Source organism: Malania oleifera, chromosome 5 (assembly GCF_029873635.1).
Source record: "Malania oleifera isolate guangnan ecotype guangnan chromosome 5, ASM2987363v1, whole genome shotgun sequence".
In the NCBI taxonomy this organism is placed as follows: Eukaryota; Viridiplantae; Streptophyta; class Magnoliopsida; order Santalales; family Ximeniaceae; genus Malania; species Malania oleifera.
Window position 1 is genome coordinate 97,773,364 of NC_080421.1, and position 23,786 is coordinate 97,797,149.

Genomic DNA, 23,786 nt, shown 5'->3' on the forward strand with positions numbered 1-23,786 from the left:
TTGTTACAAGGAGTGTCTTATATGCATATCTGTTAATTTATGTGAATATGAATAATTAATAAGATAATTTCGAGGGTTTGCTGAGAAAGGCGAGTGCCCTGGTAGCAGTAATGATACTAAAGCAGAGGGAAGCTACTTGTATGGACGGGTAATCTTCCCTATCCTCGGCTAATTGTGCGTGTGAGTGTAAAATAAGAATGTTTTCATAAATGTGTTTATTTGCTTAGTAAACTGGTTATTTTATGTACACTAAATGCATGTTGGCCACACACTGACATTAACTTAGTCTTTCCCTTACTGAGCTGTGCCTCACCCCTACTTTACAAACTATATTTTCAGGAAATCCTAGAGATCGGGTCTAGCGGGCTAAAGGAGCCGGGTTAGAGGTGTAAATTTATGTAGGTGGTGTGCAGATAGAAATTTTATTTTTGTTTAGTTTTATGGAATGTAATTATGTAAGGATAGATATATTTGTGTATAAAGATAGTTAGAACTCTGGTAATGTAATTTGGAGATTTTAAATTTTATTTTCGCTGCGTATATGTGTTTTATATTTGATGAATAAGGTATTAGGTACATTGACGTCACTAAAGTAGCACTCTAGGCCCACGTGGCGGGTTAGGGTCATTACAGGTGTTACAACTTTTGGTTCACTATGCAATTCATCTAGATCCCTACTAGCATGTATGACACACAAGATCAAGGGACAAAAGATGTGTTAACTAGTAGTTCTCTTGGTCAGCTAGTGCTAACTTGTGCACTTATGGACAAAATAGCTGAACAATTGTGGATATCATTCATCATCATGATATTGGCCATGTCTTAAATACTAAGAGTGATTCTACTAAAATATTTTCCTAAGAATTGAGAATATTTAGAATTTCTTGAAAAGTCTACTAAGCTAGTGTGGCTCACTTCCTACTAATATTTCACATGCACTTAAGGAAAAGAATGTAAAGAAGAGGTTCCTAGACTTTGAAATTTTATGAAGCCACATCTTGTTAGAAATTAATCTTCTATGATGCGTTTTTAATTAACCCCTAAGATTTTATTAACTTAGTTTTGATGATAACAAATTATTAAGATGATTGATTTTAAATTTTGAGGTGCACTTGACGAGTTTCTATATAATTAGAGTTGAAAGTTTGAGAAAGCTTGAAGAAATTGTATTTTTTATTTTGTATTTGTAAAATCTCATTTGTATTGCTATATGATAAAACTCCTTTGAAAATTATTACCTAGTGCGACAAACAATCAAAAAGAGTAAAATCTTTTGGGTCTATTCTTCCTAAAGGGGTTGACTGCTTTTGAGGGATAGTTGACTGGTCTTGGTACTATGCTTGGGTAGTCAATAGCCCTAACGAGTGGTCAACCAGCATGAGAAAATTGTGTTTAATATATAGCAACGATTAGGTGATTGGCTTAGACCCTCGCACAAGTCGACTAGTTAAAGGGTGCTTGACAAATTCGGATAAAAATGTAGACATTTAATCAGAAAGTCTATACATATGTGCAAAGAGGGTGTTGTCCTAAACAAGGTCTTTCAATTAGTTTTGGTGATAACAAATGAAGGACAATTTAACTTGGAAAGGTTGAGTTTTTTTGTTTCAGGAAATATGGATTAAGTATGGATCAAGTGAAGATCAAGATCAAGTGTGGGTCATCAAGGAAGATAAACTAACAAATGATCAAGAGAGAAACTAAGGCATTTGTAGATAAAGCCAGCTCAAGCAAATATCCAAAGAACTCAAGCATGGAATATAAAGTCTTAGGAAACATATTATAAGTATTTCAAAGCTAAATATCGTTTGAAATATGTTTTGAAGCTCTTCCAAGAGATTATGAGGACCTAAAGACTTATTTAGGATTATTGAAACAAGTCTTGTAAAAATCAAAATAAGAGAGCAAATCATTTTAATGAATTTTTTTTTCTAAAACAATTTCTTGGCCGTTCAGATGACAAAACTTTTAAGTTCAGATGACTGAAATGATAACTTCAGATGGTTGAACATTATGTTCAGATGTTTGAAGAATTACTTCAGACGTTTGAAGAATAAGTGCAGGCGTCTGAAGATTTTTTGGGACAAAATTGAAACAAGCAGTAACTGTTTAGACGTCTGAACTCGACACTTCAGACATCTGAACCCGACACTTCAGACATCTGAACCCTCTATTAAGACATTTGACCCTGTGTCTAGTTTATTTTTTAAAGGGTTTCAGGAACTTCAAATGACAGAACTCGACTTTTCAGACATCTGAACATTGTTCAGCGGGCAAATTTTTTAAAATCTAATTTTTTAAAAATAGCCATTTTGAGCTCTAAATTTTCTAACAAACTCGAGAAACTCTCTAAGGAAACTTTTGCAACAAGGAAACTTGTTTGAATGCCTATAAATATATGGTTTTTGTAAATCAAATTACACTAAGCATTGAAAATCTCTCATAAGCTCTCTTGCTCTCAAAGTCTCACCTTGATCAAACTCTTGAAAGCTGAAAGTGCTGTGATTCTGATATTTCTTGTTCATCAATTTCTAAAGTTAGATTACTGATTTCTCATCTGGAGAAAAGGAATTTGGTGAAATCCTTGTTAAGCTTCAAAAATGTATTTCTTTCTTGATATTTATCTTTTGAAGTACATAGTTTCAATTTGTACTAATTGGCTCTTTGTGTGAGCATCTCTTGTACACTAGCTTCTTGATATTTCTCTTGTAGATTTTGGACGATTCCAGGTTGTTGGATCGTTGACCAAACAAGGGCATATTGTTTGGAGAAGGCGGGCTCTAGCCTTGGCCAAGGAGTGATTGTAAATAGGCGTTGTTCCATCCAGCAATGAAATTGCTATAGTGGAACCCTTCGGTATTTTACCAAGGGCGAGGACGTAGGCTGTGTTGAAGCCGAACCTCATAAAAACCTTGTGTCTTTCTTTCTTCTTTACTTCCTATTTTCTGTATAAGCTATTGTTGTGTGATTTAAAGTGCAAGTTGCGGGTTCTAAAGTTAGAAATAAAGAAAAACTCTTGATATTTAGAAAGTACGTTTTGATTGACCATTTGCGGAAACCCAAAAGGGAGTACGTTGGTTAATCTGCGGAAATCTTGATCAAGAGAAGTGCATACGAAGAGGTTATCTAAAGAAGGTTGTGAATATCTACAGGGAAATTGATAAAAGTGCTAAGATTCTTGCTTGAGTGGTTGAATTATTTTAGTTTAATTGATTGACTTGTGAATTTAAATTTCAGTAATTTTAAGTGTGATTATCAGTTATTTATTGTGTTTTTCTTGGTGTCATAAGTAAAGCTCAAAAAATATTAAAATTAAAAAGAATCCAATTCACCTCCTCTCTTAGGAAGCTATTCCCAATTTCAGAGGGCATGAGATATTGGCCCAAGTAGCAACGCAAGGGGGAAGGTGAATTGAGTTTAATACAAATTAAGTGCTACGTTATCGAATTTCTAAGGTAATATAAACCAATCAAGAAAATACACAAATTAAGCAATTTAAATTAAGGAGAGTAGGGAAGAGAGATTTAAACGCTTTTTATAGTGGGTTGGCAACCTGACTTACATCTAGTCTCTCAAGGCCAACCACCTTAAGGTTCCACTACAACTCTTTTTTCCTAACAATAGTAAAAGCACCACTTTACACTCCTTACCTTAAACAGAGGCTAGGTCACCAACTTACAGTGGGGTTTTGAATACAACAAAAAATTCATCACAAGAAATGATTTAAAAACCAAAGAAAAAAAGAAAACTTTCAAAGAATAATTGAAGTGACAACACAAGAGTTTTCAAAACTTTTCTAAAAAATAACAAGGTAAAAAGCATAAGAGTGATTTTTGAGAGATGAGAGTTTAAGCAATTGATAAGACAATATAAAAATGTTCTATGATGCTCCTTGGGTTAAGTAGGCCGTATTTATAGAGTTTGGAGCAAAACTAGTAATTTTTTGCATATTAAAGTTAGTTTTCTACTCAGACTAATCAACATGTCCCACAAGTTGATTGCCTAGATACTACCCATTAGACTACGAATTGACTGTTGGAGTCTCTAAAAAGTTAAACTAGTTGACCACTCAAGCTTTTTTATTTAAGTTTGGGGCACCCAGACATCTTACCCAGATTGGCTGACCACCCTTGATAGCAATTTGGAACAATCTCTTTTGTGTTTGCAAATTTTCTAGTTTTAGTTCATTAATGTCGTGACCTAAATATTCTAATAGATAAAAAACTTAAAGCACATTACATATGAGAAAAAGCAAATACAAATAAATAAGAATTAAAAACTTCAAATCCGCTTTCAAATCTTCACACATAATGACTTAACATGTAAAATCACAACTTTAACACACAAAACCATTAATTTAAAGTAGTTTATTATCATCAAAATCAGGTTAATGAAACATTGGGACTAACATGAGAGCACTATTGGTAACATATTTACTAATCGTTTTACTTTCAATCTCTTTCTAATCTTTATATTTGCTTGTCTTTTTCAAATAGAGAAATATAACAAACTCTTGTTATATTACTTAATATTTACCTTAATGTTGCATTTGAGAGCATAAATTTTTGGATTTTAGATTTGGATTTTGGTGGATTTGGCAAAATTTCAATATAGTTTGCATTACATCTTATCTAAATTCAATATAAATCTAAGATCAAGTTCTCTCCAAATATAGAGTAACAATTTTTTTGATACTTGATATTTCGTTTGTATATCAATCATTGTTTTCCTGAAAAATGATATATTTAGTATCCTTGTCTTTGTAGAAAGTAAGGAGTTGTAGTTCTATTCGCACTAGTAGAACCTCAAGGAAAGTGGATGTAGGCTTGGGAAAATCAAATCATATAAAATGTTTGCATCTCTTTTATCCTTACTTTCTTTAATCACTTTTATTGTGCGCATTTACATGTTTTCGACAGCCATAAGTTGCACATATAGTTTTTGGATATTTGAAAGAGATCTTTTCTCAATGATTGAGTTTGCAATTTTAAAGGGAGAGTCATACTTTAAAAAAAAAAAATTATTTTATCAATATTTATATATTTCTTATGTGTGAAATGTAAAAGAGGTTAAAATCGACAATTTTTAAAAGTTTATTTAGTTATTTAACTGTAAATTGACAAAGAAAATATAAATGTCTTGAAAATCAAATATCAAGAAAAGCACATGAAAATTTTGAAATTTTAATCAACGTTAACTTCTTTTTACCAAATTATTAAAAAAATTTGTACGCTACATTCTTAGGTTTGATTCTCATCTTCCATAATTTTACCAAGTTAAAAAAAAAGAACCATAAAAAAGAAAAGCACAAGAGAGATACAATTATTGAAGTCCGAGTCCTTGATTTTCTTGAATACAAGAGATAGTAAGGAGAAATGCCAAACAAATCTAAAACTATAAATCAACAAAGTGAAAGAAGCGAGGACCGATTCTCCTAGTTTTGTATTTTCCTTATACTTGTTTTGCCATCAATTTTTATTTTTTATTTATTAATATTTTTAAATTATTTTTCTTTTTTTGTCATTATTACATAACATTATTTTCATTTTCCCAATTTTGTTCTACTCTTTTCATTATTTTCCCTCTCTCTCTCTCTCTCTCTATATATATATATATATATATATTTATAATTATATTTTTTCATCTCAAAATAAAATGAAAGGGTTTAAACCAAAGAAAGAAAAGGAAAGTAATTAACCCCTCCTACAATTTGTAAGTTCTAAAATTTAAATCATTTCAATTTTGGAAACATTATTAAACAAATTGTTAATTTTAAAATTTAAATTTCTAATTCTAATTTCTAATTCCTGTTTATAATTTTTATTTTTGTCATAAATTTTAATAAAAATAACAAAAGTCTCTGCCCAGCCAACAAAACACAAATTCCGCTGGCGCACTACCTCGAAAGTCCCTCCAAAAAGATATCTACAGTGTAGGTTGCATTCCTATACAAATCAATTCATGCCGTTGGATGTTCCGTCTGTGAATCCCCATCATCGAATGATCTCCAGAATGGCCATACATCTGTCTCCCCTCATTTTTGTCCCAGATCGAACGGTGGTCAGGAGCCAAAACACTTCAACGAAAGGAAAACCTGTCACATCATATCCTCCCCCATCCCGCGCAATTTAAACTCAGCACAGTGCGTCCAAAACCCCATTTTGTCTATTTATATAATTTGAGAGAGAGGGAGAGAGGGGAGAGGGCAGACTGCAGATTTATGAAGAAGTTATAGGGTTTTTGCCTTCTGGAAGCTGATTGATGGAGTATTTGGGATTTTAGGAGCCGATTGATGAAGAAGAAAATCGGGAGGAGTGGTAGAAGGGAGAGGAGGGGCAAAATGAAGGGAGCAGTAGCAAAGCACTTGAGTGTTCAGCTAGGGCAAGTCTCTCTGCTGGCATTTGAACATCAAAAGTTCTGTGCATCAGCCAAACCCTATCAATTTCAGACCCTTCTGGACTCTGAAGCGTCAGAAGCCGTGCAACCTAACGTCCTCGCTTCTTCATCTGTCGACATTGACGCTGATGTTGATGTCAATGCGGAGGATAAGGAGTTCATCCTCAGTCAAGACTTCTTCTGGTGAATGTTTGATTTTTTTGTTCTTTCCCCATTGATGAAGTTAATTTTGAATTCGGGTTTTGATTTTTCTGTTCTCATTTATAATTTTATGAATGCAGCACTCCTGATTATATCACTCCAGATGGTCAATATATGTCCAACAGTTTGGATTGCAATATGGTGATGTCTTATAACGTGTTCAGGCTCATGAATGCTTTGATTTACACTAAGTTCTGCTATTAATGCTTTTTCCTTTCCTTCCTCACAGGATATTCCTTGCCCCAAATCACCGGATAAACTAAACACAGTAAAGAACAAAAGACTTAGACAGGGTAAGATTGATTGTGCAATAGTTTGTGGTAATTTTCTTAAAGTACTTGAATTTTCTAGGGGTGATAAATTTTAAGTACTTTATATAGTTGTACCTTTCCGTGGAATTGTATTTTTTATGTTCATATATTAACAATCAACTAATATTTAGCTTTTTAATGTTTAAACAAGGGTTTCTATTCATAGACAATACAATATACCAGGACAAGAGATTTTATTTGCATGAGAAAGTTTATTCAAGTCATTGAATATTGGCACTACGGTAGGTCCTTTTTTTTTTTCTTGAAAAAAAAAAGATTTAGAAGGATAATAGAAACTACAAAAGGAAACAAGCAAAAAACTGACAGCCTAAACAACCTAAGAAACTAGCAGATTAGCAGAACCTACTAAACTTTCGAACACCGCAACATCTGCTTCTAACATAAAAAAAAAATTTTATTTCTATAGTATCAACTTGAGAGTTTTCTTGTTAGTTTTAAATTCATTTTTATTTCACTATACACAAGAGGCTGCAGATGTTTTTGGGTTCTTCAAGAGACTTGAATCTAGATCCATTATGCAACTTGGGGTCCAACTTTCAGTTTTCTATCCAATTCCATATTAAAATAAAATGCAGATATAATCATAACTAAGAAAAATCTGAATGCAGTTAAAATAAAACAGTAGCTCTCCCAATAAAAATTTGTGCTAAATAAAAAAGTTGAAGTAATTAAAAATTTTAATTTCCTGAAATTAAAATGGGGCTTCTTGTTTAGGTCATTTCCATGGCTCACTGGTTTGCATCACTACTATTAAGAATGTAGTTTTTATTTTAGTGGATGTTTGGGATTTAATTTTACTCTGTCATTTGTTGCCATGATAAGAGCATGAGAACAGGCATGTAAAATGTCATTACTCCAGTTTGATGCGATTCATGTAAGCCACTTAGAGAAACTAGTTGATACATGGATGCCTATGCACACATTGATAATTGGAAGGGAGAATGTGCTATGCAAGTTGCCAGCCATTATATATCCACTGGATCAGAAGAGGTTTCTAAATTATTTTTATTCTAATACATGATACAGTGGACATAAATAATTTGTGGTTTTACAATTGGTGAAACCTGGAAGGCTGGAAGATAGGGAGAAGTCAGTCAAAAGGCCTGTTAGGAATGTTTGGCATTATTTAACTTGGATGAAGATTTGCTTTTGGGTGTGCCGCTTTCTTAATGATTAACATCTACTTAATAGGAGGAACAAGAAACTAAAAACTTGACATCGTTGTTATAAAACTGGATGAGTGACCATCTAGTAAAGCCACTGGCTCGGTCAACTTGTAGGAACCATGACTCGAACTGGAAGTTGAATCAGTGATATTAGTGTAAAGCTGCCGACTCGGTCAACTTGTGGTAACCGTGACTCGAACCGGAAGTTTCTCATTTTTTTGTACTTTTTATTTTTTTCATTGACTAGCATCTCTTTGTTTCTTCGGACAAAAATGTATTCATCCTTATTCTTATCATCTCTAGCATTTGCAATTGTGTTTGCATTCTCCTGTGTTGCTATTTCCCATTTTTGCTATGCACTCATGTGTGCAAGCTCACACATATATATTAAATATAACTTGTATCTCTGCATTTGCTTTTTCTTTATCCTGTATTGCTGTCAGTTTCTCATTTTATCGTACTTTTTATTTTGTTCATCAACTTGTATCTCTTTGTTTCTTCAGACAAAATTATATTCATCCTTGTTTTTATCATCTCTAGCATTTGTAATTGTGTTTGCTTTCTCCTGTGTTTCTATTTTTCATTTTTTCTATACACTCATGCATGCAAGCTCACACATATGTATTAAATTTAACTTGTATCCCTGCATTTTGTTAGGAACATATAAATTCATCCTGAATCTTGAGCATGTTATGCTTGTTCATTTTTGACGTTCTCATTGTCTATGCATTTATCTCTTGTTGATCCTGAATTTTCCCAAATCTGTCAGATGGAATGTCATCAAATTCTTTACTACCTTGCCATGACCAAGCAGTTGAGCTTTCAGAAGACACTTCTGGAGCAGATGAAATCAAGATAGAAAAAGCAATGCCATCTGGATTGCAGAAACCGAATTATGTTTCACAATCTGCTGTTGCTTTACGCTGTCGTGTTATGCCCCCTCCTTGCATAAAAAATCCTTATCTAGAAGATGCTTCTGAAACTGATATAGATCCTTTTGGAAGCCGAAGATCAAAATGCACAGGTACACTTTTGGCTGGGTTTTTTTTTCAAGCCTACTAAGTTTGAGTATTCTGGTATTTTTATGGAAAAAGTCGAAGAGATGAATAAAGAAAACTAACAAAGGCTGCATGCATAGAATAATGTGAAAATGCCAACTAGTTGATTGATATTAATACTCACTTGGTGCTACAATCTTCAGGTTTTTTCTCAGAAATTGTTGGTGGAGATGGCCTTTCACGATACCGTTCAGATTTCCATGAGATTGAGGTATTTGTCCAGAATCCAAAATATTCTTACTGGTTCATAGGAACATTTGTTTGGCTTCATCTTCCATATTGTTGTATTTCCTGGATTGATATAATCCTGGGTGAACTTGTTTTCAATTCAGCAAATTGGTGATGGGAACTTCAGCCGTGTCTTTAAAGTCTTGAAGAGAATTGACGGTTGCATGTATGCAGTGAAGCATAGCACAAGGCAATTATATCAAGAAACAGATAGGTATGCCCTTTTTTTTTTTTTTTTAACGTTTAAATTCTGTTTTATTTGCTCTTGTGCCCTACTCATGCAAAAATATTTGCAGGAGAAAAGCATTGATGGAGGTTCAAGCTTTGGCAGCTTTAGGTTTGTTACTGAATATTTTTTACCCCATGTTTGGAAGCTTGAATGGACCTTGGATTTGGTTTTGTGTGAATTTTGGGTAAATACAAAACTGTACTGAGGGATAAATCCACTCATCCAAATCCAAGGCTTGAAATCCATGCTCCCAAACACAACATTAGTGTTCTTATTTCTCTTCCATGCTTGCATATGACACCCTGCCTCTGTAGGTAATCATGAAAACATTGTTGCATACTACAATTCTTGGTTTGAAAATGAGCAACTCTACATTCAGATGGAACTCTGCGGTCACAGCCTCGCTATTCGAAAATCAACTCCATTACTAATGGAGGGGGAGGTGTTGAGGGTTATGCATCAGGTTAAAATTTTTTTAAGTGTCACTTTTTAAAGTTTACCAGTCTTTTGGACTTTATTGGGTACTATAATTTTCCTTGTATGCATGTGTTGTGTGTGTGTTTTTTTTGGATTATAAATGTCGGATTCTGAGATTTATGCAATCCTTATGACATCTGCATAGCACAACAAAGTGATAATGGTTTTATGTGCTTTGGAAGAAAATGATAATAGGTTGTGTTCATTTTCCAATGTGAAAAATATTGAAGTGGTGCCTGGACACATTATGGGACTAAAATCATCCCATGGACTTACATGGTATTTGATATGTTTGTTCATTTGAAATTCCTGTTTTACTGGTTATATTAAAACAATTGCTCCTGAGATGTTAAGAAAAGATATACGTATACATTTGGTGATGATTCCTATTTTCTGCTGCCTGCTCACTTCCATATTTTGTATTCTAGAATTAGAATCTGTGCCATAAAACGTTACGCAAAATTAGTTGATTCTGTTCTTGGGATATCTTTTGTCATTTTGAAACAGCCTGTCTTTTCAAATTTTATGATACCTCATTGGGTTAATATGTCTGTTCAGATTGCCAAGGCTTTGCAGTTTATACATGAGAGAGGAATAGCTCACCTAGATGTAAAACCTGACAATATTTATGTGAAGACTGGTGTTTATAAGCTTGGTGACTTTGGTTGTGCAACCCTCCTTAATAGGAGTTTACCAATTGAGGAGGGTGATGCACGATATATGCCTCAAGAAATCCTGAATGACAACTATGATAATCTTGACAAGGTTGATGTCTTCTCCTTGGGGGTGTCCATTTATGAGCTTATTCGAGGCTCACCACTTCCAGAATCAGGCTCTCAATTTTTTAATATCAGGGAGGGGAAGCTGCCACTCCTTCCCAGCTACTCTCTGCAATTTCAGAATTTACTCAAGGTATGAAAGCCATCAAGTCTTTAATGTTACAATGCTTTAGTTTTATTACAACCTCTCACTTTAGGTTATGTCATGAATGTAGCATTATGGAAGTGTTGCTGGTATCTTTTGCTTCTGTTTTGTTTTTGTTTCTGTTTCTTTTTTTTCCTCATCAAATTTTGTATTCAGATGGAAGTTTCTAAATTACATTGATGGAATGAGGAATTATTGGTTACATGCTCTGATGCACTCCAGTTGTTGTTTTTTTTTTTTTTTTTTGAAAAAAAACTATTTATCTATGTGATCTGAGATACAATAATTTTGACTAAATATATAAAAGTTGTTTTAACTTTTTAAAGTAAGAGCTAGTATTGATAATACCTTGTCATAATTAATTTCTCTTATATTATATAATGTTGAAGGGGATTCCTCAACAGTGCAGGTGGTCAATTTTATTTAAACTAAACTATGAATATTCAAAGTTATATATAAGAATATATATATATATATATATATATATTGCAATAAGAAAATATGATACTTATAAGATATTATGCTAACAAATTAGATTTTTTATAATGAAAATCTGAAAATATCAAATGTGTTTTTACCTAAATTTAAAAGGAATATATAAACAATCTTATTTTTAAAAATTTGGGAATATAATTATGCCTACATGCATTTTAAACAAATTGATTTAAATTACTTGTAACTTCATATATAGTATAAGTAAATATTAATTATGAAAATTCATAGAGGAAAAAGGGGATGAAAAGTGCATATGATTACAGCAATGACTTACAAATGTTGTGAAAGGGACCTTGCATATATAATTATCTTTGGGTAGTAATGGAGTTTGGTTAACTTGAAATAGATCAGAGCTGATTCTTGTATAAATGTTTGTTGATGCTCTCAGGTTATGGTAGACCCTGATCCTATTCGGCGGCCCTCTGCCAAAGAAATAGTTGAAAATCCAGTTTTCGATCAGGTTTCTAGAAATGCAAGAACCAAGTAAATGCACTGCATCACAGTCCTAATGATCAGATTAAGACAAGGAGGGAACAGGAAGAAGCATATGAATGGCTCAATTTTGTAATGACAGCCCTCTCTAATATATATGATCTCTATGTGCATGTACCAGTTTTGTCCTTCAGCATGGTGCATATGGTTTTGTAAAATTTGTAAGGTTAAGAAAGGCTGTCTTTTTATTTATTTATTTTTCTGTAAAATGTACTAAAGCATTACTTATGACACAAGTTCTTTGCATTCACCAGATGCCTCGAACTGCTGGTGTTGTATTGTGATTAGAATTTTGAATGCGGAGTTAAGGAAAGATTAGGCTTGGCAAAACGGGCGGGCGGGTAACTAACGGGCCGGGTCATTAACAGGTCGATATTAAACGGATCATACACATGCCAATTCTAACCCGCCCGTTTAATAAACAGGCGGGTATTATCCGTTTAAAAATATATAATTTTTTATTTTAAAACTTTTTATAATCTCATATAAAATGATTTAAAAAAAAAAATGGCATTTTATTTATTAATTTATAAATAAAAAGAACATAAAATGTAAAAAACAATACATTTTATGAGTTTGAATTTGAGGAGATTAAATAGGGAAAAACTCACTCCTCACTCCCAAGTCCCATCACCCAAAAGTCTTCCACCCAAAAATAAAATATTTTTAAATGGGTAAAGTGAGATCTGGTTTTGGGTTTATGTTTCGTTATCTGGTTTTGTGGTCATAAAAAATGACCTTTGCAAGAGACGACTGGTGGCACGAGACGACTGGCAGCTTGGCAGATCCGGCATGCTAGAGGAGAGGAAAGATTGCCGGACTGGAGAGGAGAGGAAAGACTACCGGATTGGAGAGGAGAGCTGGAGAGGATTTGAGAGACAGAGAGTGAGAGCTGAGAGCTGAGAGCCGAGAGGTGAGGGGTTAGAGGCGACCTAGACAGCTAGACGAGGAGACTGGAGTGGAGAGGCGCGGCGCGGGTTAGGGTTAGGGTTTTTTTTTTTAAAGTGTGTGATTGTGTTTATGAAGAGTGAACCGTGACTCCGCGAGGTGTGAGTTGTGTGAAGGCTTGAAGTTGAAGTGAAGGGGGGCTGAAGCAGTGAAGCTGAAGCCGTGAAGCGTGAGAAGCACAAGCATAGCGAATTAGCGGGTGACCCGCCCAAACTCACTTAACCCGTTTATAAACGGGTTGACCCGTGACCCGCCCAATTATTAAATAGGTTAGCTTTCTTAAATTCGGACCCGTTTTAAACGGACGGGTCCGGGTGACCCAACGGGTTATGACCCGTTTTGCCAGGCCTAGGAAAGATACACGGGAACTTGAGATTTGATATCATTGTAGATCAGAATTTAGAAAGAAGCCTAGAAAGAAACATAACAAAAGAGGGCACCAAGTGTAGAAACTAGAAAGGAGTTTGCACTTAGGATGCATGTTTGTATGCATACACTATATGTTGGCCGGCTAAGCGATGCCTTTTGGTGGAACCAACCAAGCCATCCTGCATTTTATGAGGGCTTGTAATTAGTTTTTACCTGCTAGTCCTCATGCATCTTTGTAAGAGTTTGAAGTTAGGCAGAATTTCCAATAGCTATTCGTTAGAATGAACATAAAATGAATAAATAGTTAAAAATAATTGTGGTCACCAAACTTGTCACTTAAATTTAGTTGAGTCATTGTATTTTGATTTTGGCAAATAAAGTTGTTGGATTGGTTCAATTTTAAAAAAATCAATAGAAGTTACGGAAATGAGACTAAATGCTTCACTAATGCCCTAGTCATCACTCCTTATTGTACAATCAGCATCCACTAATCCATGACTCATCATTGCCTTCACAACAGGGAGAATAATCACAAACCACGAACTTTAGTTACTATAATGAATTCTAATGCCTTGTTTGATAGTCTTCGATGCAAGGTGCAAATTCCTCTCACATTTGTCTTTAATTTGAAGGTTGGATTGAAAATGTTTGCCTTTCTATTATAAATTTGAAGTTATAGACTTGTCAAAATCCAAAATTTCTTATTCGAGTGTAAGTCGATTTAAAGAACAAACGTCATGGGTTTGGAACCCCCAATGCAAATGTTGATTGCAAAACTTTTGTAGGCATGTGATGCACTGTAGATCAATGTGTAGGTCAATGTTGGCATGTGATGCATTGTAGCCTTAGGTTGGGATATGTATACATAAATAAATTCATATCGAACCTTGACCTCTGTTCGAATATGCATAAAATGCATAATGCTTCAGTTTTTATTGTATTTTAATATAATTTATCCCTATTTTAAAGATGGATCTAAGAACATATACTGTAACCTACTCATTCTAAATATATGTTCCTGATAATGGATGTGTTATTTACTTTGACAAGGCAATAATGATGAATACCTTACCTTATGATTTCATTAAACTGGTAAGTTATTATTAATTGAGGGTTAGAACATCTATTCTTCTGATATAATTGATTACTTTGATTGGGTAAACAATGATGAAATATTGTTGTCAACGCTTTTTCTACTCGGAGTGTCTATGAAGAGGGAATGACGGTCTCCAAAAGAGAAAGGAAGAGGTTTCGATGAAAAAAAAAAAAAAAAAAAGGGCAAAAATAGTTAAAAATGGAGTACCCGCATTTTTTTTTTTGAAAACATAGGGAAAATAAGAAAAAAGCATTGGAAAAGATCTGCGAAAATCAAAACATGAGTCTAGGAGTGTATTAATGCGAGGGGAAGGTATTAGCACCCTCTACGACACTCGTTTAAAGAATCGTTACCACAATTACATTGGTGTTGCCTTCAAAAAGAAAAGAAAAAGAAAATAAAACAGAGAAAAAATCTTTTTTGGTCATCCAGTGCTTGGTGAATTGACACCTAGAAAAATTTGGTATCCACAACTACCCCTCTTTGGCACACATAGGCTTATCACACTTAAACGAATATACGTTGTGAATTTTTGATCAAATAAGCCTAAAGCATTCACGCCAAGATTAAACCATTGAAAATCTTTGGGTACTTGGCTTAAGAAGTTGAAAAATTGAAAAAGGTATAAAATGAGTTGAGTGCATAACTTAGGGGGAGTTTTTATCCTTCATATCTATATAAATTAAAATGCTCTCCTTATCTCGTAACATTTATGTCCATATGCCTTAATGAATAACAATATAATACTAAACTCATAACTATCCACTATTGTTTATTGTTCATATTATATCCCGATGGATAGTGATTCATGATTATATATAAAATCATACATAAACATATCAGTATTACTATCTGTATCATATATGGGAAACATATATTCTTATATCATGGCAAAACATACAATATTTTCATAAACATAATTCATCTCATATAATATAATAATAATAATAAAACAATCCTGGTAGGTTAGCTAGTTGTTGTTGTAGTGACCTGAAAGATTTTTTTCATAGGGTCTCGTGGACGAACACAGAGATCGACAAGTGCATAAGGGGACCTCGTCGACAAGAAAATACCGAGAGAAGAATTTGGGCTACTCTGAATTTTGTTGACGAAGGGTAAGGTTCGTCGACGAAATTACTTAAGGACTCGTCGACGAGATGATGTGGCTCATCGACGAATTCTGTAGTATAAATAGCCCTAAAATGATTTTAATCGCAGAAAATTTGTTGCAGTCTCTCTCTCTCTCTCTCTCTCTCTCTCTCTACCCCTATGGCTCCTCCCTCTTCTCTTTTCGATTCTGGCCCTGTCAGTCACCGGATCGATGATCTGTGGCCACCACGACGTTCCTAGCGGAGTTCTCCTCAAGTATGCTGGAGCGGATTGTTGGGGAAACGAAGTTGGAATTCATCCCAAATCTAGGGTATGGTTTTTTATTTTGTTTTTGGCCTTTTGGAAGTTGTAAGAAATAATGCAGGCAAAGAAATATTGATATTTTGTTCTGAAATTTATGGTTTTTAGGGTGTTGAGTTGTAACGACTCAAATAATAATGAGATTTAAATAATAAAGAGGAGGGAAAATGGAAAATAGTAACAGAAGAAAGAGGTCGACGACATTGCACTTTGGAAAGAATAACCGAGGGGAATCAGCAGCAGGGCTTCGTTGACGAATATAGGGGATTCGTCGACGAGGGCTTAAGAGAATTCGTCGATGAAGACTGAATTTTGTCGACGAAGGAATACCAAGAGGGGTTTTGAGCCGACTGAATTTCGTCGATGAAATTACTAAAGGATTCGTCGACGAATGACATGGCTCGTCAACGAATTCCCTGCTCTATAAATATCAAAATTTGGATTTTTGACTTCCTAAAGAAGCTAACACTCTCCTCTCTCTCCTTTATTCAGTTTTATCTCTCTGTCTCTGTCTCTCTTTCTCTCTCTCTCTCTCTCTCTTCGATTTCGGGCCAAATTTACTCCGAATCAACGATTTGAAGCCACCACGATGCTCCTAGGGAAGTTCTCTCCAAATCTACAGGAGCGGATCGTTGGTGAAAGCTAGTTGGAAATCATCCCTGAGATGAGGTAAGGCTTTTTAAGCCAAATTTGGTCTTGTGATAGCTATAGGAAATAATGTACACATGAAAATATTAAAGTTTAATACTGGAAATTTTCAGTTTCAGGGTATTGGTCAGGAAATCCTATGGGGGTTAGACTAGATTGTTTTGGGGGTTTTCTCAGTAGTCAGGTAAGGGGATAAACTAAGTTAGGATTTTATGAAAAATGTATGTATATTATTATAGAATTTGATTTCAGGAAAATGAATATATATATGATTTATATTTGGGAAAATACGGTTAAAATGATGGTATGTTAACTATACGAAAAATCTGTTCAGTGTGGCATAAGTATAATGTTATGAAATACTGTTTCTGGAATTGTGATTATGATACAGATTTTTATAATGGGAAAACTGGCGTACGGGCCAAGATTTTTATATGTTTGCCAGCGTATAGGTTGTGCTATGTTGTTATTTGTCAGCGTACAGGCTGTGTTATGTTGTTATTTGCCAGCATAAGAGCTGTGCTATGTTATATTTATCAGCGTACGGGCCGTGCTATGATGTGATTGCCAGTGTACGGGCTGTGCTATGATTTGCCGGCGTACGGGCCGATGATTTTCATGATATACGTATATATAAAAAATGATATGAATGATGTGAAAATTAATGATATGAAATATCTATGTATCACAGTTTCAATATATGTTATATGATATCAGAACCTGGTTGGTTTGGTCTAAGCTAGCACTTGCACGGTACCGTTGCTATGTGTTTATGGTCCTCGTGGTCATGATATTTGTGTTAACGCCACTGTATGGAGTGGTGTGAGATTGGATGGTCGATGTGGTTTATAGGAAGTGTGTTGATTGCCCCTAGTGTATGGACCAGGTCAGGTAGACCCATCGGACTTACAAACTGTACTTTTGACTTGGCAGTGGTCGGCTAGCCATTGTCAGGTCCCGCCTTCGAACCATACAGCCCAGTCATGTGGGGGTAATATATGACAACAACCAGCTAACCTACCAGGAATGTTTTGTGTTATTATTACTATATGATATGAAGTATGCTTATGAAAATGCAGTATATTCTGCCATGTTTTGATATATATATGTTTTCCAAGATTTGACAAACAATACCGAATATGTTATGTATGATATGTTTATAACACGAAATACTCATGTTGCCACACACTAGTATTAGTTTTTTTCTCTTACTGAGAGGTGTCTCACCCCTAAATTTTATAAACTTTTCAGGAACCCTAGATAGGAGAGCGGGAAAAGTCCCACTGAATTAGAGCTGTTGTCTACCCTTTTGAAGGGTAAGTTTTGTAAGGACAATTGTATTTTTGTGGGAAGTGTCCCTAGATTTTGTTTGTTTTGGGATCTATATACTGAAATACAGTGGATATAGTGGCTCTGGTATTTGTAGTAATGAGATGGATGTTTTCTTACTTGTAATATTGTAATTATATGTTTCCTACTGTTTACGCTTCTGTGTTGTGTTCTGATTTATCTCTGGTACCCACGGGTCTAGATATATTATGATCTGTTGAGCTGGGAATCGTGATATTGATTTAAAAAAAAAATGGAAATTAAGCAGGTCGTCATATGAGTGGAGAACCCTGCGGGTATAGGACCCATCTCAATAGGGGGATTCTAGCAGAAATCAGGTAAGGGAAATATGCTATGCTAGGTTGTTCTAAAATAATTTCCAGTATGAAATGTATATTTTTACCAGATTATTATTCACAGCAGGACTTTTTACAGTTTATTAATTATGAATATTATGTATTAAATTATTGTGTGGCATAGTACAGAAGCATGTTTTACAGTATTTTCAGGATATGTTTTACAGAATATACAGCCAGTGGATATGTTTTATAGTAATTATAGAATACCCTGATTATATTTTCAGTACCATGATTATACAGTTTCCAATACCATGACTTACATATTATAGTTTAGTTCAGAAATATAGTTGACATAGTTAGAGTTTATTTCATTGTCATGGTTAATACAGTTATTTCAGAATCATGGTAAATCACATAGTTATATATAGAGATGTATTATATAGTATCAGACCCTGTTGGACCATACAGTTATAGAGCACGGTACCGTAGTTACATATATTTTAGTTCAGAGTGCAACCACCTATTTAGATAATACATGGTAGTAGGTCGATCGTGCCCAGACGTGGACAAGCTCCCCATTAGATATGGGTTGAGGAGTGGCCGATCAGACTGAGGGAGTATAGTGGTTTACCCTAGTCGGCCAGCCAGGGTAGATCCTGCCTACGGGTTGCATAACCCTGTCATGAGGGGTTAAATCATGACACACAGTTATCCACAGGGAAGTTTTCAGTTATTATTATGTATATACAGATTTATAATGATAGAGAACATACTTATGTACATTAGAAGTATTTTAAATAGTACCCTAAAATACTGATATATTAAGCAACATGAAAATGGTGGTGGTTTCTATTACTTGTATTGTATTTACAGATCTAGTTATACATGATTTTATAGAACAAGATTTTCATAATATTATAACTCATTTGCCACACACTAGTAATAATATATTTCGTCTTATTTAGCGTTGGCTCACCCCAATTACTTTAACATTTTTCAAGTGATTTAGGTAGGCGAGCAGATCAGGCTCGCAGATAGAGGGGCCTCAGTATTGTCCTGATATTAGAGTGAGTATTTTTGGGAGTATTGTTGTATAGCCCTAGTAAGTTGAGGATATTTCTAGGGAACAGTTATATATGTATATTTTGGGAAACAATTTAGCACTCTGGTATTGTATGTAATTATATATGGTTATGTTTATTTGATTTCCGCTTCTCGCTGCTTAGGTAAATGGTTGGGTCTAATCCAGTATGATATCAGAGCATGTTAAATGTCATAGTATAAAAAAAAAACCCCATTTAAATACCTGGTCGTTACAGTTGTCATGTATTACCCCCACATGACTGGGTTGTGTGGCCCGAAGGCGGGACCTGACAATGGTTGGTTGACCACTGCCAAGTCAAAAGTATAGTCTGTAAGTCCGATGGGTCTGCCAGACCTGGTCCGTACACCAGGGGTGCTCAAACTTCTTAAAACCACATACATTATCCATCCTCACGCTATTCCGTAAAGCAGCATTAACACAATATCGTGATGATCATGAACATATAGCAATGGTACCGTGCAAGCTCTAACCTAAACCAAGCCAACCAGGTTCTAATAACGTATAATATATAATCAAACTGTGATACATGGATATTTCATACTATAATTTCCAAATTAATATCATTGCACCATTTTGCATATATATATATATATATATATATATATATATATATATATATATATATGTATCATGAAAATCATTTGCCTGTACACCGGCATTTCATATTTTACCATAGTTCGGCCTGTACGCCGGAAAATCATATCCATAGCATGGCCGGTACGCCGGAAAATCATATCCATAGCACGGCCCGTACGCCGGAAAATCATATCCATAGCACGGTTTGTATGCTAGCAAATCATATCTATATCTTTATCATATTCCCAGAAAACAGTATTTCATTATAAATTCTACTCAAGCCACACGAAATAGGTTTCATACATATTTAAACATATCATCTTTTACAGCAGTATTTCCCAAATATAAAGCATATATAAATATATTTATTTTCCTAAAATTAGATGTTATAATAACATACATATATTTTCATAAAATAACTAATTTAGTTTATCCCCTTACCTAATTCCTAAAAAGCTCCTAAAATAAGCAGTCCCACACCCATAGGGTTCCCTGTTCAACACCCTGAAAATGACATTTTAAACTAAACTTCAATATTTCTACACGTACTACGCTTTCTACAACTGTCAAAAGGTCAAATACTGAGTAGAAAGTCTTACCCTGAATTTGGGATGAATTCCAAACTCGTCCCACCAACGATCCGCTCTGGCAGACTTGTAGAGAACTTTCCCAAGAGTGTCGTGGTAGCTTCAGATCATCGAACCGGTAGAAAATCGGTCCGAGATCTTCGAGAGAACTACTTATACACTGGCCCTCGTTGACGAGCCACGTCACCTCGTCGACGAGGTCATGAAGACAACTCGTCGACGAACTCTCTCCTCGTCGATGAAATTCAGAATCATCCAAAACCTCTCTCAGTATTTTCTCGTCGACAAAGCACACTTTCGTCGACGAGCCTAATATGTTGCGTTCGCGTTCGTCGACGAATACTTGCTGCCCCCTTTTATTTACTTTCCTCTCTCTTTTATTATTATTTAATTACCATTGTTCTTCGGGTCATTACAATGTTACTATGCTGATGGCTTAAGGATTTTCTATTCCTAATGTTTGTAATTTATGTTTAATGATATGCTACTATACCATGTGATGATTTGTAGAGTACATTGTTATTATTTTGTACCCACTAGTATTTGGTTGTATATATGGGATGTCCCTTAAAATGTCTAAAGGTAGAAATTACCAAGGCGTTTGGTTAATATTTAAGTTCATAATTTCATGCATATGTACGTATATGTGTATAGGTGGATGAATGTATAAATGCAATCATATATATCCGCATAAGTACATGAATACATTTGAATGTTAGCATATAGGCACCTATAGCTACCTATGTTTTTTTAAAATTGGTAATATCATTAAAACAGGAGAACTCAAGCAAGATGTTTGGATTCCATGAACAAGACTGGAGATAAAGGCGAGGTTAAATCATCCTCCCAAATCCAAGAAAATAAAAGAGAACTCTTCCCAATATAAGGACCACCAACACCTCTGAAACATATGAGAACCCTGCAATTAAATAAGTAAGTCTTCCAAACAACCATAAGTGTGGTTTAATTGTGGATTTTTTGGGATTTAATTTAAAAGTAGACAAAATAAGGAATAAGGATTCGATCATAAAAAAGGCCATGGAAATCAGTAAGGAAGTCAGGGTTAGACAGGAGGACTGTAGTTGGAGCTTTGCCGACTATTATAGAAATTGAGTTAATGATTATAAACCAATGAAGCAAACAACCTACAAGATGACCAACAAATAAAGATATGTTGGATACCAAGGAATACCCCATGACACAAGAGAGCCTCAGAGTTAAACTCTTAAATCGATTAAAATGCAATGAAACTCTTTCCGGTCCAAATTTGAGAGAGTGGGATAGAGTTTAAACCAATGGAAGAGACTAGAAACATATCTAGAGTGAATCTCAACGATTGAAAACGAGTGCAAAGCCCCAGAAGCTAAACCCTTGCCCTGCCCAAGCGCTCTCAAACCATTTAGCCGTCGGAAGCAGCTCCTCCGATCCTACAACCTAGATCTACCTTCAATTTAAAATTAAATAGAACCACAGCACATTCTAATTGTTTAAACATAAGTCTTTCTCTCTCTCTCGCGTTCCAGCTCTGCTGATCTCTTTCTCTCGCTCTCTCTAACATCAAGAACTCCCTCGGCAGCCAAGCCTTTTAGAAACTCTCTCGCCAAAGTCTAACAAAGAGAAATCATGGAAGGTATGGCGTGGAATCTCGTTACGTTTGTATATAATTTCTATTTTTTTATTTCTTTCTCATCCAATTCTGTTTATATAGACCAATGGAAGAGACTAAAAACATACCAAGAATAGAGAATTCACTCTACCACTAGCCGCAGCTAATTTAAAAATACAAGGCCATAGCCAGAATGACTCAATCCATGCCTAAATTAATTAAAATACTCTCACAAATATTACTCCTTAGCCTGCCTTTATTAATGAAACCCAACAGCATATGCAATACAGCAGCAACCATTAATTTAGCCACGGCCACGTATACTGCAGAACGAAGTAAGCCTCGTAGTTATCGCTACCCCAGAAATAGAGGCCATCCTGGCGGGCAGCCCAAAAACACTTGTAATCGGGGCCAGTCTTGTTTTGGTCCCGGAGGCATCTCTTGCTGTCTCTTCCGGCGTTGAACACGGGGTACTGTGCCTTGTGCCCGTTGCTGAAAGTGAAATCGCAGTAATAAAGTGTATCTCCTAGAGGGGAGTAGTCATTGATAGTCCAATTCAGGTACTCTATGTAGCCCAGGTCGTGGACTCCGGTGTCGAAGTCTGAGTCGTACAATCTGCACTGAACATTCAGTCTCTTCTCCACGTCGCCCAGATCGTTAAATACGTACACATCGAAGGAGGAGGAAACCATGGAGCTTTGCATGGCCAATGCCGCCACTATTAGTACCAGCGCCGCCGTAGAAGAAGTACTGCGACTGCTGAAGACCCGCCTCATGTTAATCAAGTAGTGTTAATTGTGATGAATTGTACGTACGTACGTGATGATCGAGGCTAGCCCTCACCTTCCTACCTATATATACTCCCCTCCTCCTTCTCCAGCTGGCATCTCATTTGTGGAATTCATACACTAACTTCTTGAAATCAACTAATTAAGATGATTTCCAAATTAAATGAGGAAGTGCATGAACATATTCAAATGTATATTATGTTCATGTATTGGAAAGAGATTCATTATTAGTTAAAAATTAAATTAAGTAATACAGCACTAAATATCTTTCCTATTTTGTTCTTTCTAAATTTTGTAACTTTGACCGCCTTTTAAAGATTTCTTGTTTTGTTGTTTTCTTTTAGGCCCAGCTTGAGATTTTATTAGGAAAAGAAAAGAAAAGAAAATTAAGAAAAAAAAATTATTTTTAGTAGTAAGATTTGAAAATTAATATGACCTAAACCTCAAAAAATAATTATAAAAATGATTTGTATCATTTTTGGAAAGATATTGAAGTTTAGAAGTATGGTTTGAATTGAAATTTCAAGCCGAGCCGAAAATATCAACAGGAGGAAAGCCAAAACGACATGGGGGCTTTCAGATTTTGCAGTGTGAATGGGAACCAGGATGGAATCTTGGGGATTTCCAGTAGATATGAATGCAATAAAAAAGAGAGGATCTTTAACACTTTTAAAGTGATGTTTAGGCTTTACTCTTTACTTATCATCATTACCCTAATCATCTATTAATCAAACATTTTATTTCAACATCCCTTCTCCTTATGTCGTGTAAGCTTGATTCACCTTTTATTTAGACTCAACTCTAGAGTTCGGCCAAAACTGAATTATTTAAGTTTTCCTAACGAGTTGTACTCATTTGTTGGGCTATTGCATGGCCTCATGAACAGTGCTCGTCAGTTGGGTCTTGTTTGCCTAATGACTTGTGCTTATTTGCGGGGCTGCTGCATGACCTCACGAGCAGTGCTCGTCAGTTAGGCCTTGTCTGCCTAATGAGCTGTGTTCATTTGCTGGGCTGTTACATGGTCTCA

The 23,786-nt window shown here is 35.1% G+C and overlaps 2 protein-coding genes across 2 annotated transcripts; one reads left to right on the forward strand and one right to left on the reverse strand.

The window, feature by feature from the left end:
- Window positions 1-6,136: 6,136 nt before the first annotated feature.
- On the forward strand, window positions 6,137-12,259 carry LOC131156270 (wee1-like protein kinase). Its single transcript, XM_058109812.1, has 10 exons — window positions 6,137-6,579; window positions 6,678-6,738; window positions 6,827-6,890; window positions 8,865-9,119; window positions 9,297-9,364; window positions 9,486-9,595; window positions 9,678-9,718; window positions 9,925-10,073; window positions 10,646-10,999; window positions 11,895-12,259. Exons 1-10 carry the CDS (start codon window positions 6,293-6,295, stop codon window positions 11,991-11,993), a joined length of 1,488 nt encoding a protein of 495 aa, XP_057965795.1. The 5' UTR covers window positions 6,137-6,292; the 3' UTR covers window positions 11,994-12,259.
- Window positions 12,260-22,270: 10,011 nt separating this feature from the next.
- Window positions 22,271-22,747, reverse strand: LOC131156057 (S-protein homolog 6-like). Its single transcript, XM_058109509.1, has one exon. It carries the CDS (start codon window positions 22,745-22,747, stop codon window positions 22,271-22,273), a length of 477 nt encoding a protein of 158 aa, XP_057965492.1.
- Between the last annotated feature and the right edge of the window lie 1,039 nt (window positions 22,748-23,786).

What these genes read in the sequence shown, in the direction of transcription:
- LOC131156270 (XM_058109812.1), top strand. Translation starts at nt 6,293, where the DNA reads ATGAAGAAGAAAATCGGGAGGAGTGGTAGAAGGGAGAGGAGGGGCAAA. An exon ending in CCGAAGATCAAAATGCACAG is followed by an intron (nt 9,120 to 9,296) that starts GTACACTTTTGG and finishes TACAATCTTCAG; the next exon opens with GTTTTTTCTCAGAAATTGTT. An exon ending in TTATATCAAGAAACAGATAG is followed by an intron (nt 9,596 to 9,677) that starts GTATGCCCTTTT and finishes AAATATTTGCAG; the next exon opens with GAGAAAAGCATTGATGGAGG.
- LOC131156057 (XM_058109509.1), bottom strand. Translation starts at nt 22,747, where the DNA reads ATGAGGCGGGTCTTCAGCAGTCGCAGTACTTCTTCTACGGCGGCGCTG.